General features: G+C 38.4%; 1 protein-coding gene across 1 annotated transcript; it reads right to left on the bottom strand.

Moving 5' to 3' along the window:
* Nucleotides 1–8,989: 8,989 nt before the first annotated feature.
* Nucleotides 8,990–9,432, bottom strand: nrarpb (NOTCH regulated ankyrin repeat protein b). The gene has a single exon (XM_063018212.1). The coding sequence runs from the start codon at nt 9,323–9,325 to the stop codon at nt 8,990–8,992; it is 336 nt and encodes a 111-aa protein (XP_062874282.1). The 5' UTR covers nt 9,326–9,432.
* Nucleotides 9,433–21,048: the final 11,616 nt, after the last annotated feature.

The following is a 21,048-nucleotide window of genomic DNA, read 5'->3' as shown; positions in this document are numbered from 1 at the left end:
TACATAATAGACTGTTGACATATTAGTTAATTATTATTATTTTTTTATTTCTATTTGTCAAAGGAAATTAGATAAATTAGTCTGACCTGTGATGGTCCTTATATAAAAAAAACTGTAAATACTATTTGTAGAGCAGTGCATATAAACCCTATTTCAAAAAAGTTTGGAAAGAAGGAAGAATATAAATAAAAACAGACAGGGGTAAGCAAATCCTTTTTGGCCTGCATTAAATTAACAGCAGTTCAAAGACAAGATATTTAATGTAACTCTTTTGATATAAATTGATGCTGTTGTAACATGCACAGAATGTGGCTTGGTCTTGCTGAAACTAGCACGGACATCCCTAAAAATGTATCTACTGCAGATAGTAGCATATTTAACACTCAGCATTAAAAGCACTGTGCAATGTGCCATCTACCCATGCCATTGGTACTAACACATCCTCAGATTGTGACACGCTGGCTTTTAAACCTTTGCATTTGTAACAGTTGGGATGGTTCTTTTTGCTCTTTGGTTCAGCGAACACAACGTACATTACTTCCATTTTGCATAGATGTGTTTCAGTCCAGTGTTTCTGGATGTCGTTTATATATGACTTTGGCTTTGTGTAGCAGAGCACTCATTTGCAACTGTAGATGCAGCAACTAACTGTACTTACTGACAAGGGATTTTTGAAGTGATCCCGAACCAATGTGGTTATGTTAATTACAGAAGCATGTCGACTTTAAATCTATTGACGTTTTGAGATTTCTCTGGCTGAATCTTTTCATAATAATATGGACTGTAGATGGTGAAACCCCAAAATTCCTCGCAATTATGCATTGAAAAACATTGTTCTTAAGCTTTTGAACTATACACCTTGACCCATTCTTGTTTGTAAGCGACTAAGCCATTTGTTTCTTTGTTCCTTTTATATATAGCTCACGATAGCATTACATGTAGAAAATTCTAAAACAGGTATTTTTGATATTTGATGTGTATATGTGTGTGTTTTATCAGAATGTGTTGCAGGCATCAAATTAGGAATTAGCATATACTTAGAAACATTAATAAAACATTAGGTAAAACATGAATTAATTTGTGCTGTTTTTAATACCATCATAATAACGCTTACAAATCACTGCTTGCTGGTATTATTTGCATTTTACCTACTGTTCCAAGTTAGAATACAGGTTGTACAATAAATGCTGTATACTCTTTGTATGTATTGATTTCATAATACATAAAAATTGTAGTAGACTCTACACTGGTGAGACCAATAAGCCTAATTTTTCAAAGTCAAAAAAGTCATAACACAAATATCTGAAAGCTTAACAGATGGTGAAGACAAAAACTATTTTTACAAGCAATGCCAAAGCAAAACTTAATACAATGCTCTTCTCAGACTTCACTGCATTTGGGTTACTTTAGTCACAGTTTATAGGGTTTAGTGTAAAATGGATTTCAGTGAGAAAAGGGAGGCTAGGAAAGGAGCTGCGGAACTAAGTCAGGGGGGTAAGGTTAGGGAGCTGGGTGGGAAGCCGACAGGAGGGGAAAAGAAAAGGAGTTGTGCATGGGATAGAGGTTTTTTTTTTTTCATTTGGGCCACTGGTTATTAAGTTGCATGAGAAGGATCCCCCTTTCTTTTTTTTGTTCTCTACTCTTGCACCCCTCCTCCCTTACTCTCTCCAGCCTTCTACCTCAGTTGTCTTCCTCTCTCATTACCATAGCAGCTGCAGAACTGTGGATGTGTGAGTATGCATGTCTATGTGTATGTGCCTATGTGTGTGCGGATGAGATGGGGGGGGGGGGGGGGGGGGGGCACTATGACTTGGGCAGGGGCTCCCGTCAATGGTGGGCCGTCTGTAACTTGAATAGGGGAGCGGAGAGCCGAGCTGGCGGAACAAAAGCTAGAGAGAGGAGGAGAGTGAACGAGTGAATGGGGCAGCTTGTCACCAGGAGCTAGAGCACGCAAAACACAGTGAAATAGTGAAAGAAAGGAAGCCAAAAAGGGGAGCAAAGGGCATGTGAGGATTGGCCTGGCCACCTGTCTTTCGCTCCCTCTGTCTCTCTGCCCTTCTGTCAGTGCAAAGACCAAAGGTTATAGTTATGAGAGGCAGAGAGAGGGATTTGCATACATAATTATAATAAATATGCTCTGTATAGTGGAAATCAACTTGTAAAGGAAATTTATGGAATAGCAGTTTTGGGATTGCAATTATTTCTGCAACTGTTGTTGTGAAGATTTAAAAACATACATAAAACAATTTAGATTATTAATGTGGTTGTGTAGATAGCTTTATTATGAAATTATCTTTGGCATGCCCTCCTATTTTTGTGATTATAACTGATTATACTGTAGCCACTGACTTTGATGCACCATATAAATAGGGCTAGTTTTATTGCACCTATTATAAAGTGCATGAAGTCTCTGTCAAGTTGAAAAACCAACCGAACTGTTGGCTTTAACTGACAAAAATGCATTTGAATGGTCACACATAATATGAGGACTACCAAAAACAGTTCTTCCAAAGAAGTTACTGAGTGACAGCATCCAGTCAAGTGAGCTTTTTGCTATGGGCTTATACACCTTTTTTAGCCTGATTTCACCCTGTTCTTCAATGGTCAGGACCCCCACAGGACCACCACAGAGTAGGTATTATTTGGGTGGTGGATTATTCTCAGCACTGCAGTGACACTGACATGGTGGTGGTGTGTTAGTGTGTGTTGTGCTGGTATGAGTGAATAAGACACATCAATGCTGATGGAGTTTTTAAACACCTCACTGTCACTGCTGGTCTGAGAATAGTCCACCAACCAAAAATATCCAGCCAACATCACCCCGTGGGCAGCGTCCTGTGACCACTGATGAAGGTCTAGAAGATGACCAAGTCAAACAGCAGCAATAGATAAGCAATCGCCTCTGACTTTACATCTACAAGGTGAACCAACTAGGTAGGAGTGTCAGAGTGGACAGTGAGTGGACACGGTATTTAAAAACTCCAGCAGCGCTGCTGTGTCTGATCCACTCATACCAGCACAACACACACTAACACACCACCACCATGGCATTGTCACTGCAGTGCTGAGAATGATCCACCCCCTAAATAATACCTACTCTGTGGTGGTCCTGTGGGGGTCCTGACCATTGAAGAACAGGGTGAAAGCAGGCTAAAAAAGTATGTAGAGAAACAGATGGACTACAGTCAGTAATTGTAGAACTACAAAGTGCTTCTATATAGTAAGTGGAGCTGATGAAATAGACAGTGAGTGTAGAAACAAGGAGGTGATGTTAATGTTATGGCTGATCGGTGTAAATAAGGCTTGTTTTTTTTTGCAACTATTATAAAGTGCATTAAACATCAGTCTTCTGTCAAGTTAAAAAACATACCCCAAACTGTTGGCTTTTGCTGACAAAATGCATTTGAATGGTCAAATATAATATGAGGACTACCAAAAACAGTTCTTTCAATAGAAGTTACTAAGTGACAGCATCCAGCCAAGTGAGCTTTTTCCTATGGGCTTATAAGTATCTGTGATGTTTTGGGGTCTTTTATCTGGGATTTTGAAGAGGTTAATTATATCATCTACCAGCAGCTGAGACTGAAAATCTGGTCAAGATTTAAGGGGAAAAATAATTACTGCACATTTTTCTTTAGAATGCCTTAACTAAAAACCTAGTATCACAAAGACAATGTCCCAAAGCACACTGCCAAATCAATACCGGAGTGTTTTAAAACAAGAAAATTGATTTCCTTGACTTTAACACCCATTGGACATTTGGCATGAGACCTTGAACATGCTGTACATCACCATTCCTCACCCTGTAAAACATGTACAACTAATGTCCCAAAATGCTTAGTCAAATCATCTTAAATAAGTGAGAGTTAGTAAGAAACACTACTGGCTATACATGCTGCCATAACAGACTGTTGACATATTAGTTAATTAACATTTTTATTATTTATATTTGTCTTAATGAATTAGCTGAATTTGAGCAGTTGCCATGCATTTACACAAAACAATCCCACAGTTATGTACAGTGTCATATCTGTAATGTTTTGGGGTCTGGAACACTTGTTAGGACAGTGGCATCATGACTAGCTGCCTCTAACAAGAAGTTATAACTGGGTCACAGTTGGATCCTCCAGTAAGACAAATGATTCAAAAGTCTGTGAACACAGGGGAATGGTTTTGGAATAGGAAGTCCAACAAACTCAATGTCCATGTATTTTTCCCAATTTAGTGTACACCAATTCCAAATAGACACAAGATAGCACTGCTACAGTCAACCCAGTCTACATGACAGGACCAAAAAGACACAGAGTACTTGCTCTATGTTCTTAAACCTCATCAAGCATTAAAGGTGAAAACATGGTGTTATTTTATTGGCAATGAGGCTGTGCGAAGTACTTTATTACTTTAAAGCTTGATAGTTCACCAGTCCATCACACAGGCCAATTTTAGTAGCTCCAGTTGGCCTGACTGCATTTCTTTGGACTTGCTGGAGGAAACCGGAGCACCCAGAGGAAACCCACTTGGACACGGAGAACATGCACACTCCAAACAGAAGGAACACTGGCAGCCTGGCCTTGCTTCCCACTGTGCAACCATGCTGCAACATGCTATTTAAATTAATGAAAAGAACATTCATTTAAACAATTTAAAATGTAAATACAGTATATTGCACAATAGGGGACATTTTAAGAAATGCCTATCATTGCAATATTTTGACTTCCTGTCAAATATTTGTTGTGTGGCACAGCTTAAAAGAATTGACTTTTAATCAGTGACAGAATATTGTGAGGAAAATTCCAGGTGACCTTTCTATTACAGTGGCAAGGCCTACAGTCATCCCACAAATATTGTTAAAATTTATTGCTACATTTTGTAAAATGCAGTAAAAACAAGAATTAGTGATTTGTTAATTGTCTTAAATCATTAATTTAAATTTAAATCCTCATTTTAAAACATTCCACAATAAACAGGTGAGGGAATCATGATTGGGTATGAAAAAGAATGCTCCAAGGGCTTAGTCTAGCAAACATGGGTTGTTCACCATTTTTTGTCAAACTGTGAAAGAGAATTGTTAATCAATTCAAAAAGCATATTTATCAACACAAGTTGCAAATAAAACTGTACATAATATCTGGAAATACTCACTTAGTGTAGGGCAAGGCACTGTCAAATGTGTGTGACCTACAAGCTCTCAAACAAACTGCATGAGAAAGCATCATGCTACGGTGATGAATATAGCCACAGAGGTTTGAGAAAACTTGAGAAAACTACTTTGACTGTCACTTAACACAGTCCGCCGCTGCATCAAGAAATGCAACCTGAAGCTTAGTTACACGAACAGAAAGCCATGCATCAATTCTAGGCAGAAACAGTATCAGTATCTCTGAGCATGAGCTTATCTCAGATGGACCAAAAGAAATTATATACATTGCACTGGTAAGATGAGTCCATTTTTTGCTTGTTTACTAAACAAACAGATGTCAAGTTCTCAATGGCAAACATTAAATAGACTAGTCAGATTGTTATCAGTCAGGGTATAGGGATGCATCAGTGCCCACAGCATGTGTGACTTGCCTATGTGTAAAAAAAACCCTGACATAGAGGTGTTTTGGAATTAAAAAAGACATATGCTGCTATAAAGGCAACATCTTTTCCTAAGAAGTCCATGGATGCTTCAGCAAGATAGCAGGCTTCACTGTTCAAATGTTACAACAGTGTGGATGTTTGCCTGCCTGTAGTTCAGATCTGTCTCCTATTGAAAATGTATGGTGTATCATGAAGATGAATCTATGGTGGATCAGTGGTGACAACGTTGACTACAGACTGCTGAGCAGCAAGAATGGGCAAAAGGTTAATTAATGATTAAAAAGTGCAATGAATAGGAAATGTCATGTAAACCAGTGTTCCCAATTTTTAAGTGTGTTGCATGTCTACAAAAACAATCAGGTTGGTCAGTAGACACTAAAAGGCATTTCTTTGTACTTTTGTCAGTTAAATAGAGGCTTAAGAAAATCACAGAATATCACACATATCACATATTGTGTTTCAAATCTTTCCAGAAATGGGGTTTGTACTTTGTGATGGATGCATTCAAACTAGTCCTATGCAGGCTATATGGCCACAGATAGGTCAGCAGCTCTAATGAGAAACCTAAACCACCAAGTTAATAATCTAAGTGGCTGTATTAATATTTCTGACCCAGCAGATAAAAGGCACAAGACATACAAAGACGTATATTCTAAAGATTCAGTCACAGAATAAAAACAGTTGCAGAAATCATTAAAATAAAAAAACCTTACAAGTGTATGTAAACTTCTAATTTATCAAACTGTATTACATATGCTAATGGCAGGAATCCTGCACAGTTCAGTGATTTCTCTTCTCTAACTTACCTGAACCTGGTGAGAGAGTGCTGATAAATAGATCTTGAGCAGGAAAATAAAAAAAACCTAAATAGCATCTGTAATAAAGCTTAAAAATAAAAGTTACACCCCTGTTAGTCTTCAAGTCATGTGAAACGTTTAGTGCACATTTTGTTTATTTGCTTCACATAAATATTTGCTGGACTTTAATTTTAAAATAAAATGAAGCATAAAATATTAAATGTGCTGTAAATTCTACACATGACACATTTTGTTTTTTAATTTCCCCCCTCATATGTCACAAAAAGCAAATAGTTTTGTGAATTGCCTTATTTATTTGCATTAAACAAAAGTTTGTTCCATGTAGAGGATGCTAACTTATTGTCACTTGGAAAATCAATTGTTCAGTGTTACACAGGTTTTAATGCTTATTTGGGGTTCTCGTCAAATATTAAATATGTCCAGTTAAACATGTCCAGCTGAGCTTTAGATCTAATCTAATGTATAAATAATACAGCAATAATAAATAAGAGAAAACTTAATTCATCAAATTAAAATCAAATAACTCCTTGGCACTTGTCTTAAGTTTCCAACTTAAAATCTGACTTTACTTGTTGATTGTTCTTTTGCACTTTTTCTAGTTTTTAGCTTTAAGTATAATGAAACTCAAGGTTACTAAGCTCAGGGTAACCTAGTTATGCAGATTAAGCTAAGATGATCATACATTCAGTAAACAAAGCTTTTTAAAAAACACATTTTAATTTTAAGTTTTACAAAGATACAAAATACATCGTTATATCTTCCAAAATATGACCACCATTTAAACATAAACAACAAACCAGCTAAACATATATAAATGACATATAAACAATTCACAAAAGCATAACCAGAGACCAGTGGCTTGGTCTGCTTTTCTTAACTTCTCTTTGCAGAAAATAAGATTCCAAAAGTTGGTCCAATAAAATCACAGTCATTTGACATTTCAACAAGAAGGATATTTTTACTCTCATGTCATAAATGTTATGGCATTATCAAGTAAAGACTTGTGCATTGTGTAACCTTGCGCTACACTGATTTTACCATGTAACATCCTCCTTAAAAAGAGGAGGATGGGACTTCTGTAAAGAAGTGCTCCAAGAGTTCCTGAACACTTTACCTGAATGTTCACCATAAAAATCTATTCACTGTTGACGATGCTTGGTTAGTAAAGCAACTTTCTCTGTGCCAACAGGGTGTTTTATTCCCAATGTGCATGGAGGAACATCAGGTAAAGTGCTGTACAAAGTTTTAAAGTCAGCATTCACAGACATTTAAATGTCTTTGCCAAAAGTGACAGAAGACTAACTAACCTACCATGGAGCCTCCATACAATATGATTTTTTTCCATTTAGAAAAATAGTAATTTCACTGTTGGTTGTGACACCAACTGTTCATAAAACAGCCATCAGTGCAATAGTTTCAAACATTCTCAAGTATAAACGATGCATATATCTATACTGGCTTTAAGTGATACATACATAGTGTCAGCTCTCAACACAGCTTACCAGCAGTGGTAATAAAACAAAGGAAGACGTGAATATATGCAGTGCATTTTATCAGCAGGGAAATACATCAAATTTTGCATTCTAGCAATCAGTTTGATTAATAAAGATAGTAATTTTAAACAGGATATTTAATTTTAAGATTTTTGTAAAGGTTTCTGGGGTGGTCAACTTGCTTAGAGCTCAAACTTATTATGACCAGATTGAATTTATTTCTAAAATATTAATTTAAATCACACTGGACTGAAATAAACAAAACTCCTTAAGTTTTGGATTTAGGCTTGTAGGTCACAAAGTGAATACTTTATTTTTTTACCATGAATCACATAGCTAGCTTTTAGAATTTTAGAATCGTAAAATGCTGTTAGATCTAAATTTGCCTGATTTTATTATTGCTAATAATAATTTGACACTAAATCCAATCTGGCAACCCCGGTTACATCTGAGAAGCAAACCTCTTATTAGGGATTATCATTTAACATGCTGGTAACATTGCTGATTACCAGTGATAACATTTTAAATACATTTTTATTGCTGAATATTTAAATAGATGTATTAAATTACATTTATCCAATATGGCAACCCATTTTTGGAACATTGCCAAAGCACATTGCACAGTAAAGATGAACATGCATTTTTGGCTTATTGATATGTTTAATATCAATGATTTCTGGCTCTGTGATGGATTGGTACCCTGTCCAGGGCATTACTTCCTTCAGCCCAAAATTAAATCTTGTATGTTACTAAATGTAAACAATTGTTTACGATGTGTTGCAAACCACCAACAAATGGTTGTATTGAATTTGGCATTTTTAAACTGAATGTAAATGCCTAATGGTATTGGGTGGATTCTGTCTATTCTGTATGAGCTCTATAAAGGTGGAATTCAACCCAACCGGGCAAACCAGTCAATTCAATCTGGCAACCCGTACTATATGGTTAAGTATCAAAAAAGCCAGTATTGCAATAACTTTGAACGAGAGATATATCGCACAGACCTAGTAGCTCCAGTCCTTTCCTCCAGGACCAAGAATTGGAGTTAAACCTGTCCAAGTCAGTCTTTTCTCTGGTGGATTTTGGGTGGATGTCTCAGAGCGCTCCGGAGGAGTACTTGGCCCTCGTGATGAGGTACAGTGCGATGTCCTGGTGGCCGCCGAACGCCGCCATGTGCAGTGCGCTCCATCCGTCCCGGTTAGCCAGGCGCACGTCTGCGCCAAACTTCACCAGCAGCTTAACCAGCTCCAGATTTCCATCAATGACGGACTGGTGCAGGGCGGTCTGGCCTTCTGGTCCGAATGAATTAACGTTAAACTCGCAGTTGGTCATGTTGCGCAGAAGTGAGTGCAGCTCTGCAGTATTGCCTTTGCGCAAAGCTTCCTGAAAGACGCGCTGACGCGCCGAGCAGCTCACGTCCGCCTGGCTCATATTGGCAGTAGCTTACCGAGTCCGGTGTCTTCACTGCTCCTTCTGCTGAAATTCTGTTGGTGTAAATGTAATCCGTGGTGCCCGGGAGGTCAGCAGAGACCCACTGAATATACTCTAGCCACAGTATTCAAATTCCACCCCTGTAATGTATGCGCGCACTTCAGCAGCAATCCATAGCGCGTCAAGAAATCCACCGACTGACCTGTTTGGAATATCTGTTTAGTAAACTAGAATAAAGCAAATAAAGTATATAAAGCGCTTTACATACTATAGTACTAACCGTACTCAGACTGGAACTGGTGGTGAGATGTTTCACTCCGCAGTCTCCTTCAGAACCTCCAGTGTGTGGAGTAGACCATCAGCTCAGGCTGATCCTCATCTACTCCCTCTGTTCCCCCTCATTTCAATAACAATCAAAAACTCCCATAGAGGCCTGGCAGAGGCGGGGCATGGGGTTATTTCACAGGCTACACAGGAGACAATTGGCTAAAACCCTAAAGAGCATACTAGCCTACTAAAAAGTGTGCCAAGACAGAACAGCACTGGATCCCCTCGAACTCAAGCTGCATACTAGTATACTACATAGAATGCCACAGCTACACCAAGTACAGCTGAATTCAAAGGTTTAAACACACACTTGTAAAGGACAAGTGCACTGTATGGCCAAAATAACGCCCACGCATATACATCTAAGCAGCTATGTAAAGTGAATGAAATGCCTTTAACTGGGCGGCACGGTGGCTTAGTGGGTAGCACTGTCGCCTCACAGCAAGAAGGTCCTGGGTTCGATCCCCAGGTGGGGCGGTCCGAGTCCTTTCTGTGCGGAGTTTGCATGTTCTCCCCGTGGGTTTCCTCCGGGTGCTCCGGTTTCCTCCCACAGTCCAAAAACAGGCAGCCAGGCTAATTGGAAACACTGAATTGTCCTATAGATACCTAGCCACTAGATGCACAAACCAGTGCATTGAAGTGCAAGCCCAAATAAAATAGGAAGGGCATCCGGCGTAAAAATTGTGCCAAATCAATGCGGATCATGATCCGCCGAGAGCCGACCTCGCAATCGAACAGGACAAAGGCCGAGGAAGAAGAAGAATTAAATGCCTTTAACTGTGTGGCATCACAGTGTCACTGTACATAAAACAAGGTCCAACAAGACATGATTTGACAAGCTTGGTGTGAAGCAACCCAAATTTACACCTTTCGGATAAATTAAGACGTCTATTGAAAGCCAGAACTTTTAGTCCATCATCAGTACATGACTATACAAACGCTCTTTTGACTGAATGGCCACAAATTCCCACAGGCACATAAAAAATATTTTCAGAAAAAGTGTATTGGAGGCTGTTATAGTTTCAAAGACATCTAAAAAATCTAATTCTAGGATTCCTACATTCATTTTTTAACCTGGTCATGGTTGCAGTTGGTCATGGGCTATCAAGAAAGACTGAGTACAAGGTAGAAAATCACCTTGGACATGGCAACTGATCCACTTTTTACAAAAAGAGAAACTTATATGGGCAGAAGAACATGCCAAACTTTACACAGTAACTGAAAGTGATAATTAATCATATCCCCCTGACATATCCTCTTGAGTTCTGCAGTTCCCACAGTATCCACTGTACCACCCCTATGCTATTTGTGTTCAGTAAAATCAAGGGTAAAATAAACACTGCTTTAAAATAAAACCTTTCCCATGGTCGTCAGGATTTTGTAACCGTCCACCAATTATTTCAACAGCCAACGAGTTACAATGTGTCACAAAGCCATTGCGCAGGTATTTCCCCATCTCAACGTGTCAAACATACATCTGAGATTGAGCAGGTTTCACTTTTTGTCCCTGCACACCCACTTCTGCTTTCATAAGCATGTATAGAAGAAACGGACACTACATTTTGAAAGCATATCCACCTCACTTGAATGTAGTCATAACATTTGTTTATCAACAGTGCACTTGCTGTAGATGTGCTAAATAGGAAAGCTCCTTAGCTTTTCTTGGCAGCAGTTGGGTGTTTTTTTTTTAATGACATAGAATCCAGCAGGCCCATGGGAACTAGGCTGCTACATGCTGGGTTTGTATCGGCTCGCTGCCACAATTTGGCACAATATCTAAAGCTTAAACTAGGCTAATGGATGAGCTAAAAAGGCCTGACAGGCAATTGCTTTATTACCTATATAGACCTATGCTTTTACACAAATAAAAATGTTGCACCACAGTAAAATAACTAGATGTAACGCATCATGTACTTCAGCATGGAAAGCTCTGCAGTCTGTCTTGGTGTTGTCATGCGGAAATGTTTTGCAATTTATTTTGATATTTTTCCCACGATGGTAAGCAATCACCGTTTGATCACCATAATCACTAACAAGGAAAAAAAAGCCATGCCACAAATTTAAATGTCATATCTTTGTCATAGTTTCAAAAAATATACACTAAATTAATTAAAAAAACTCAATTCCCAGAAAGTTAAGACACTTTGTTAAATGCAATAAATAGAAAAATATATGATTTATTAATTAGCTTGAATCTTTATTTAACTAAAAAAGTAGAAATAAAAGGTTTTTTAATGTGTTTACTGATCAACTTCATTGTATTGTATTTAGTATTTAGTATAAACACACTTTAAAATAAATGTCTGCAACACACTCAAAAATAATAGGTCAGGGACATAATAATAGTGAAAAGTTTATAAAATATTGAAATTACAGTGTTTTGAAATTTTCCACAATAAGCAGGTGAATTGATAACAAGTGAGGTTATCATGATTGGGTATGAAGGCTCAGTCAGTGCAAGCAATGATTAGTCGTGGCTCACCACTTTGTGCCAAACTTCATGAGAGAATTGTCAATCAGTTTAAAAAGGACAGATTGCAAATAATGTAGGTCTTTCACCATCTACCGTACATAATATTGTGAAAAGATTCAGGGAATCTGGAGAAACCTTGGCCTATGTGGGTCCGGAAACCAGTGTTGAATGTGTGCCTTCGACCCCTTAGATGGCATTGCATGAGAAACCGCCATGATATTGTTATAAATAAAGCCATAATTCTATACAAAACATTGCCAAGTTCTCTGGGCCTAAGGTAATCTCAGATGAACCAAAAGATAGTGGAAACGTGTTGTGGTGAGATGAGTCCAGCTTGTTTCCAGCCAAAAACAGACGTCGAGTTCTCTGAGCCAAAGACAAAAGGACCATCCCGACTGTTATCATGGTATGTAGGTGCATCAGTGCCCACGGCATGGGTGACTTGCATATATTTGATGGTACCATTCACAATTGAGGAGTATATTGGGATTTAAGGTGACATTTTCTCTAGGAAGTGAAATTTTTTTTTTTTCTGCATGTGCTACAACAGTGTGGTTTTGTATATGTAGAGTGCATTTGCTTGACTGGCCTGCCTACAGTTTAGATCTGTCTCCTATTAAAAATGTATGATACATCATGAAGAGGAGGATCAGATGATCGTGACCATAGACTGAAGACTCACATCAAGCAGGAATAGGCAAAGATTTCACCCTCTAGAAGGTGATCAAACACAATTCTAAATGCTTTTTATATTTGCAAAGTACATTAGTTGATCAGTGAAAACACTGGAAATCTTTCCTCTTGTGTCTGTTCAAGAGAATTAACAAATCTCTTCTTTTTCTTTTTTTTTTATTGCCTTTTACAAATGTCGCAACTTTTCAGGAAATGGGTTATGTACATTTGTTAAAGTTGTTTTTGGAACAAGAAGTACATGTTTCAATGATTTAGTCACGGAAAAAGAAAAGTTTAGAAATACATTAAATGTGCTCCTTACATGTTATGTGTGTTAATGCTTTACTTCAATTGTATGCTTTCTATCTACAGGCTTAAACGGTTATGAAATAAGATTCTATTATTCAACATAAACACACTTTCTAAAAAAAAGGTCCAAACTGTCCAACTTGACCAAACTAGTCTGTGTAAACAGTGCTTTCTTTGAATGTATACCCTCTTCCCTCCTATTTCAATAGGCTTCATTCAAATGGCTTTAAAAATCTCTGGCGGCGTGACAGGACCGCAGTGGTCGAGTTGCAGTGACGTTTTCAATAGGGAGGGTGGGTCAGCCGGGATCCAATTTTAAACCACGTGCTCTAGGACCGTGGGAAAGAGTCGAGCTTTTCTTCCCAGCATAGGCGTATGCACAATTCAACAAAATAGGAGAAACGCTGAGTGTGAGAGAGAGAGAGAAGGGGTAAAAGTAGACTGGTCCAAAAACAGAGCCTGTGGAAAGTTGGCATGTGGAAAGGATACCAGAGACTGTGTGAGGGTTTGATAACCTCGATTCAGTTAACAGAAACGTCAGTGACTCTCAACAAGCCGAAATGTCTTTTAGATATGAAAGAAAGATCAGAGGTTTTAGCAGAGGTGGCAGAAGTAAACAGTTTTTTTTCTGACTTAAGTAAAAGTAGAAATACCCACCCAGAAATACTCTCATAATAGCTGCGGTTCTATTAAAACATTTTGACTAAACAGACACAATTAAATGCTTGTATATGGAAAACTGTTATTTTTCTTTAATTTCTTTCAGATTTAATAAGTGCAAATTATCAGACTGTGTGGAAGCCATATCTATTTCGTAAGGAATCAACTTTAAACCAATCTGAGAACTACTCCTAGTCCTACTACTAGTCCTACTGTCTGGCTACCCATTGATCCAAACCAAGGATGGTAGGCTGAGGATGGCAAACAGAATTTGGTGCTTGATGATTGATGCCTTGATAGAATCTATTACAAAGAAAAACAATAGTCATAATTTTAAGATTCTCTTGAAGAATTAAGAACTTAAATCAAAGCATTGGTTTGCAGATTTACAGGACATGTAGGAGGTTAAAGCTTGATTTAAATTTTCTGAGCTGTGAAATAGTGAGCATGTATATGTATAAACCCTTTTTTAAAATTGTATTTACATTCACATTTTTAGCAACAAGCAGACACTTTTATCCAAAGCGACTTACAGTACTATACTGTACTATACTGCGAGACAGTATATTGTCTAAGCAATTAAGGATTAAGGGCCTTGATCAGGGCCCAACAGTGGCAACCTGGCAGTGATGGGGCTTGAACCAGCGACCTTTCAATTACTAGTCCAGTACCTTACACACTAGGCTACAACTGCCCTGTGTTAAAATTGTTTCTGATTTACTGGCACTTGACATGAATGACAATTACATTTATTACTGAACCTTATTAAACTGTGTGAGGGTCGAATCAGCTTTGTGTGAAATCAACTCCGAAGCAAGAGAAAAACTGACTTACGGTCCTATTGTCTACCTAGCAAATCGAGGATAAAAAACGGAGGTGCCAAACAGAACATGATGCTTAATGCCAACACAAAACCTAATACAAGCTGACTGAAATAATTTTAAAGTGAGATTATTTTGAAATATAGTGAGTGCACAATGAGTGAGTGTTCTTTTAAATGCACTAAGTAAAAGTAAAAAAAAAGTATTAAGAAATACTCAAATACTTCTAGAAATTTAGAAAGATACAATTATGAGGAACTTGAATTGCGGCATTTTGTTCCCAGGGCTGTAGGCCATGTAGGAGGTGAAAGGGTTCAGGAGCCCACACTCAATGCTCCTGACTGTGACCTATTGATTTTGCATGGGAACTGACCCCCGCTGTCAGCCCAAATACCTCCTGACTGGTCAAGCTTAACAGATAACAAGCGTGAAGCAAGACTTAATCACAGGGTACAGTGACTGAACCGGACTGTTCGGAAAGTATCCTGATGTTATCACTCAGTATCTCTCGCCTATTGCTAAACATTCTCACTTTGTTCAAGTGTTTTTGAACTTAATCTCATTCCTTTGTTCCTTTGTCTCTGTAAGAATTGTAATACAAATCTCTTTTCTAATAAAAAAACACTTTACATTTTAAACTCACTTATAAAGAAGTAAAAGAAAGGTTGTTAATTATTATAGTAGTAGTCTTTCTGATAGTGATCAAACCCAGAACCTTGAAAACCATGTTGCTGTGCAGCACCCACACTGTTCTATCCAATTCTGGAGCTAACTGTATAACGACCGACTCATGTAAGCCCGCCATGTAAATCTGACTGGTGTGTTGTCTTGTGAAAATTGCCACTTTTACCCCAGATGTTGGGGTGCCAACATTTGGCATGGTATATAGAAGAGCAGTAATTCTGTCGACTGTAGCGTCAGACAGTAGGAATGTCCTGTTTGTCTTGCTATGTGTTTGTTCACTGTACAGTGTGTTATGCTTACAAGGCTGGCATTTGTGCTAGTGTATGTGCGTGTGTGTGTGTCGGTCTGGCTGTTTGATACCTTTGTGTGGGAATCAAGCTGCTTCCTGCCCTTAGACCACAACAGCAAAAGCGCCTTTAGCCCAAAAGGTCAGCAAAGGGGGACAGAAGAAGAGGCATAAAGCAAGAGATCAATTGTGTTATACATAAATACATTTTTATTTAATAGAATTTTACCAATTTTTTAGGTCATTTATACAATTTAAATAATGTTAGTTTGCCAAGCAGCTTTTTTTATTCAGTTCTCCATTTACATACAATGGGGCCAAAAAGTATTTAGTCAGCCACTGATTGTGTAGGTTCTCCTACTTAGAAAGATGAGAGAGGTCTGTAATTTTCATCATAGGTACACTTCAACTATGAGAGACAAAATGAGGAAAAAAAATCCAGGAAATCACATTGTAGGATTTTTAAAGAATTTATTCGTAAATTATGGTGGAAAATAAGTATTTGGTCAATAACAAAAGTTCAACTCAATACTTTGTAATATAACCTTTGTTGGCAATGACAGAGGTCAAACGTTTCCTGTAAGTCTTCACCAGGTTTGCACACACTGTAGCTGGTATTTTGGCCCATTCCTCCATGCAGATCTCCTCTAGAGCAGTGATGTTTTGGGGCTGTCGCTGGGCAACACGGACTCCACAAATTTTCTATGGGGTTGAGGTCTGGAGACTGGCTAGGCCACTCCAGGACCTTGAAATGCTTTTTACGGAGCCACTCCTTTGTTGCCCGAGCGGTGTGTTTGCCATCATTGTCATGCTGGAAGACCCAGCCACGTTCCATCTTCAATGCTCTCACTGATGGAAGGAGGTTTTGGCTTAAAATCTCACGATACATGGCCCCGTTCATTCTTCCCTTAACACGGATCAGTCGTCCTGTCCCCTTCGCAGAAAAACAGCCCCAAAGCATGATGTTTCCACCCCCATGCTTCACAGTAGGTATGGTGTTCTTGGGTTCTTCTTCTTCCTCCAAACACGACGAGTTGAGTTTTTACCAAAAAGTTCCATTTTGGTTTCATCTGACCACATGATATTCTCCCAATCCTCTTCTGGATCATCCATATGCTCTCTGGCAAACTTCAGACGGGCCTGGACATGTACTGGCTTAAGCAGGGGGACACGCCTGGCACTGCAGGATTTGAGTCCCTCTCGGCGTCGTGTGTTACTGATGGTAGCCTTTGTTACTTTGGTCCCAGCTCTCTGCAGGTCATTCATCAGGTCCCTCCGTGTAGTTCTGGGATTTTTGCTCACCGTTCCCATGATCATTTTGACCCCACGGGATGAGATCTTGCATGGGGCCCCAGATCGAGGGAGATTATCAATGGTCTTGTATGTCTTCCATTTTCTTACAATTGCTCCCACAGTTGATTTATTCACACCAACCTGCTTGCCTATTGTAGATTCACTCTTCACAGCCTGGTGCAGGTCTACAATTTTCTTCCTGGTGTCCTTCGACAGCTCTTTGGTCTTGGCCATGGTTGAGTTTGGAGTCTGACTGTTTGAGGCTGTGGACAGGTGTCTTTTATACAGATAACGAGGTCAAACAGGTGCCATTAATACAGGTAACGAGTGGAGGACAGAAGAGCTTCTTAAAGAAGAAGTTACAGGTCTGTGAGAGCCAGAAATCTTGCTTGTTTGTGGGTGACCAAATACTTATTTTCCACCATAATTTACAAATAAATTCTTTAAAAATCCTACAATGTGATTTCCTGGATTTTTTTTCTCATTTTGTCTCTCATAGTTGAAGTGTAGCTATGATGAAAATTACAGACCTCTCTCATCTTTCTAAGTAGGAGAACCTGCACAATCAGTGGCTGACTAAATACTTTTTGACCCCACTGTATACAGCACAAACACAATACTAAGTGTACTGTACATTTCACACAGTTTACATTTCTAATGGGGCGACACAGTGGCTCGGTGGGTAGCACTGTCGCCTCATAGCAAGCAGGCCCTGGGTTTGATTCCCAGGTGGAGCAGTCTGGGTCCTTTCTGTGTGGAGTTTGCATGTTCTCTCCGTGTCTGCGTGGGTTTCCTCTGGGAGCTCCATGTCCTTTCACAGTCCAAAGACATGCAAGTGAGGTGAATTGGAGATACAAAATTGTCCATGACTGTGTTGGACATTAAAATGACTTGAACTGCTGAATCTTGTGTAACCAGTAACCTGTCCTGTCATCAATATAAAAAAGTGTGTAAAACATGATGTTAAAATCATACTAAAATAAATAAATAAACATGTCTAATATTTTAGCTTACAATACAGCTGTGTAGACAGATGCTGAAAACAGACAAAGATAAACCAGCAATTAATTATAGTAAGCCACTAGTCACCATACAAGTCATATATTTTATGTATGTAACAAAGATTTGTAGATGCCCCTCCTAATTGTCAAGTTCAGGTGTTTCAGTCACATCCTTTACGAACAGTTTGGGAAGGGCTCTTTCCTGTTGATGATTGTGCACCATCTTTCCAGACAACTTGACAATGTGTGAAGTCAAGAAACTCCACTGGCCAGCACAGATCCCTGACCTCAACCCCATCAGACACTTTTGGGATGAATTAAAATGTTAGTCATGAGCCAAATCACTGTCAGTGAGTCTAGTCAATCAGTAAATTAGCAAATCAATCAGATAATTAGTAAGAAGGTTGGTCAGTCAGAAAACACATTTTTGACACATTTTGATAAGTAAATAATAATCAAATAATAATCTTTTCTATCTTTTTCATACTATTTTTATAGTCCAGTTAAAATATGCAGATCTACAATTATATTATTATTATTATTATTATTAGAATTATTGTTATAGCCAAAAGTTTATTTAATTTATTCAGTTTACAATTTTTACTGTAATGAAATTCAATGAAATTCTGGAAATTGAATAATATTTAGTGTTAATTAATGGTATCACATGTCCTCAAATTTATATTAGATATTTTGGCCTGACATTAAAAAAGAACTACTCTATGGCTATGTGGAAATGCATTTTAGGTAATATATTGTTAGCACTAATAAAACTCTGGTATTCTTCATGTATCTTGAATGACTTATTAAAACTTATCATAAATACCACAGACACATGCACATGGACCACTGGCTAAATGTCAGTGGTCTAAGCTGGGTCCACCCTCTTCCCTGTGCATGCTTTCCTGTTCCCCTCCCATTCCTAGCCTCCCTGTTTGGCACGGATATCCCCAGGAAAAGGCAACCCGGACTGTGATGTCAGCAGCTGCACCGCTGTAACCCTCCTCGATGGGAATTTGAAGGAATAGGCCATGGAACCGAGTTTCCACACAACACACTCAGGAGGTGCTGATCTTAATCTCAGCCTGGTTTTGTGTTCCTGGAGTGTAGCTGAGGGCGTTCTCCATTTCTCGCCTGTGCTTGAGCCTTGGAATGTCTACTTCACACCAGCGTATATTTATGTACAGATAAGACTTTGGGCATTGCAGGAAACCTGTTGGATAATTGGTATCTTGCATAATCTAGGTTAAGAGAATAACATGTTTTGAGGTTTGTTTAACAAACCTGTCCTCACACTGTTGTTCATGTAGTATCATGTATGACACTGTTATGTCACCATAGCTGCTGTGTGTTTCAGTCACAATTGACTTACTGACAAGGTGTCATTCAATGATAATGCCCCACTAAATCTCACTGAGCTTAGAACTCATTCTACTAACAGTGTTTCTATGAAGATCTCATGGTTGTTTATCCACCTGTTAACAATAGTGGGGCTGAAATAGTGGGGCTGAAAATGAACTGTTTTAAGGTTGTCTACATACTTTTGGCCTACTGCATGTTGTTCCTAAACTCACAGTATTTATTTCTTTTGTCACAGGACACACATTTTATTTTAAATAGACAAACAAACTACTTTAATACTTTAATATCTCAAACAGAAATGAGTCAGAGAAGAATTTTTGTTTTGTTAATTTTCCTAAACCTTTATTTAACTGCCAAAAGTACAAAGAAATGACTTTTGATGTCTAAGTTGAGTTTGAATGCAGCAGCTCCTTTCTAAGCCCATGGCAGTTTTTAGCTTGCTTGACTGTGGACAGTGTCACTGTCATTGCAAAAAAGAATTTAAGTCATTTAACATTAAATTAACATTTAATGTATTTAGCAGATGCTTTCATCTAAAGGAACTTATAATGACTAATGACTAATTACAACTAAAAGTTAATTGCCTTGCTCAGGAGCCCAACAATGGCAACTCGGCTGTGCTGGGGCTTCAACTAGCAAGCTTCTGATCACCAGTCTAGTACAAGTATTAATGGCAGACAGGGGTGTAACTACAGGGGGGAAGGGGGGCAAGTGCACTGGAGCCCATGGCAGGGGGAGGGCCCTCCACGACATGAACTCACTTCACTTTAATTTGATTTCACCTACCTTTAATTCATTCTGATCAGCTATCAGCATGCAGTATATATATATATATATATACTGTATATGAAATTTGTTGAGGGGGCCCCAAATTTTTTTTTTGCACTGGGCCCATGAGCTCCTAGTTACGCCACTGATGGCAGACCTGTTTTGTGGTTCTTAAAAGGACAACATTGGATAAATAAATTAATAAATAAAAACACTTGGTTGAGTGAGTTACCAAAGAAAAATAATCTTTTACTGAGCAGGTATTAGGGAAGGGCCTTGCTTAAGGCTTTAGCAGTGGCAGTTGTGGGATTGAAAATAAAAACATTCAGTCACTGGCACAGATCCTAATCTGGGAAGCAAGTTTCTTAATTGCAGCTCGATGCGAAATCATTAAAAAATGAACAACAGGTCCAGACAGATTTTATTCACTCAGGTGAACTGAAGAAGGTGATTACAGGTCAAAAGCTCACAGCTCTGTGACTGTGGATTCATTAAGTTAAAGCTTTTTATTCGTAAAGCTTAACAACAGTGACTCCTAGTGTTAAATGTTAATAGTACAGATCCTGCTATAATACTGTGGAATAATAACGGTTATTTTTCCCCCAAGTTTATTTTACTAACCACTTTATTCTGGTCAGGGAGCCCAGACAAACATAAACCCTGATCAGGGCTCAAATATAATGCAGGATAACACACACTTATACTACTGGTAATATATGGTAGTCAATTTACTTTTTGTATATTTTTGGAGGATTTTCTGAGGTATCCGGAAAAACAGGAGAAAAACTCACACAGACATGGAAGAAAGGCACCTCATAGACAGTAATCAGACGTAACAATGAAACACTGGTACCCTAGACTCATGTTTCTGCATGGTATGGACTCTAACAGGCACCTCTTAGGTTTAACCTGACTCAGACACCACTGAATTTTTGAGCATTAGAATTTCTTGGCAACTTTCCAAATAGTATTTTAAATTCAATGCAGCAATCAACAAGTACAACTAATAAAATAAAGTACTTTTTAGAGACATAAGTCTTTTACTATAAATCTTTTACTTATTTTGC

Source organism: Trichomycterus rosablanca, chromosome 21 (genome assembly GCF_030014385.1).
Source record: "Trichomycterus rosablanca isolate fTriRos1 chromosome 21, fTriRos1.hap1, whole genome shotgun sequence".
Lineage (NCBI taxonomy): Eukaryota > Metazoa > Chordata > Actinopteri > Siluriformes > Trichomycteridae > Trichomycterus > Trichomycterus rosablanca.
This window is presented reverse-complemented; position numbering and strand designations above follow the sequence as displayed.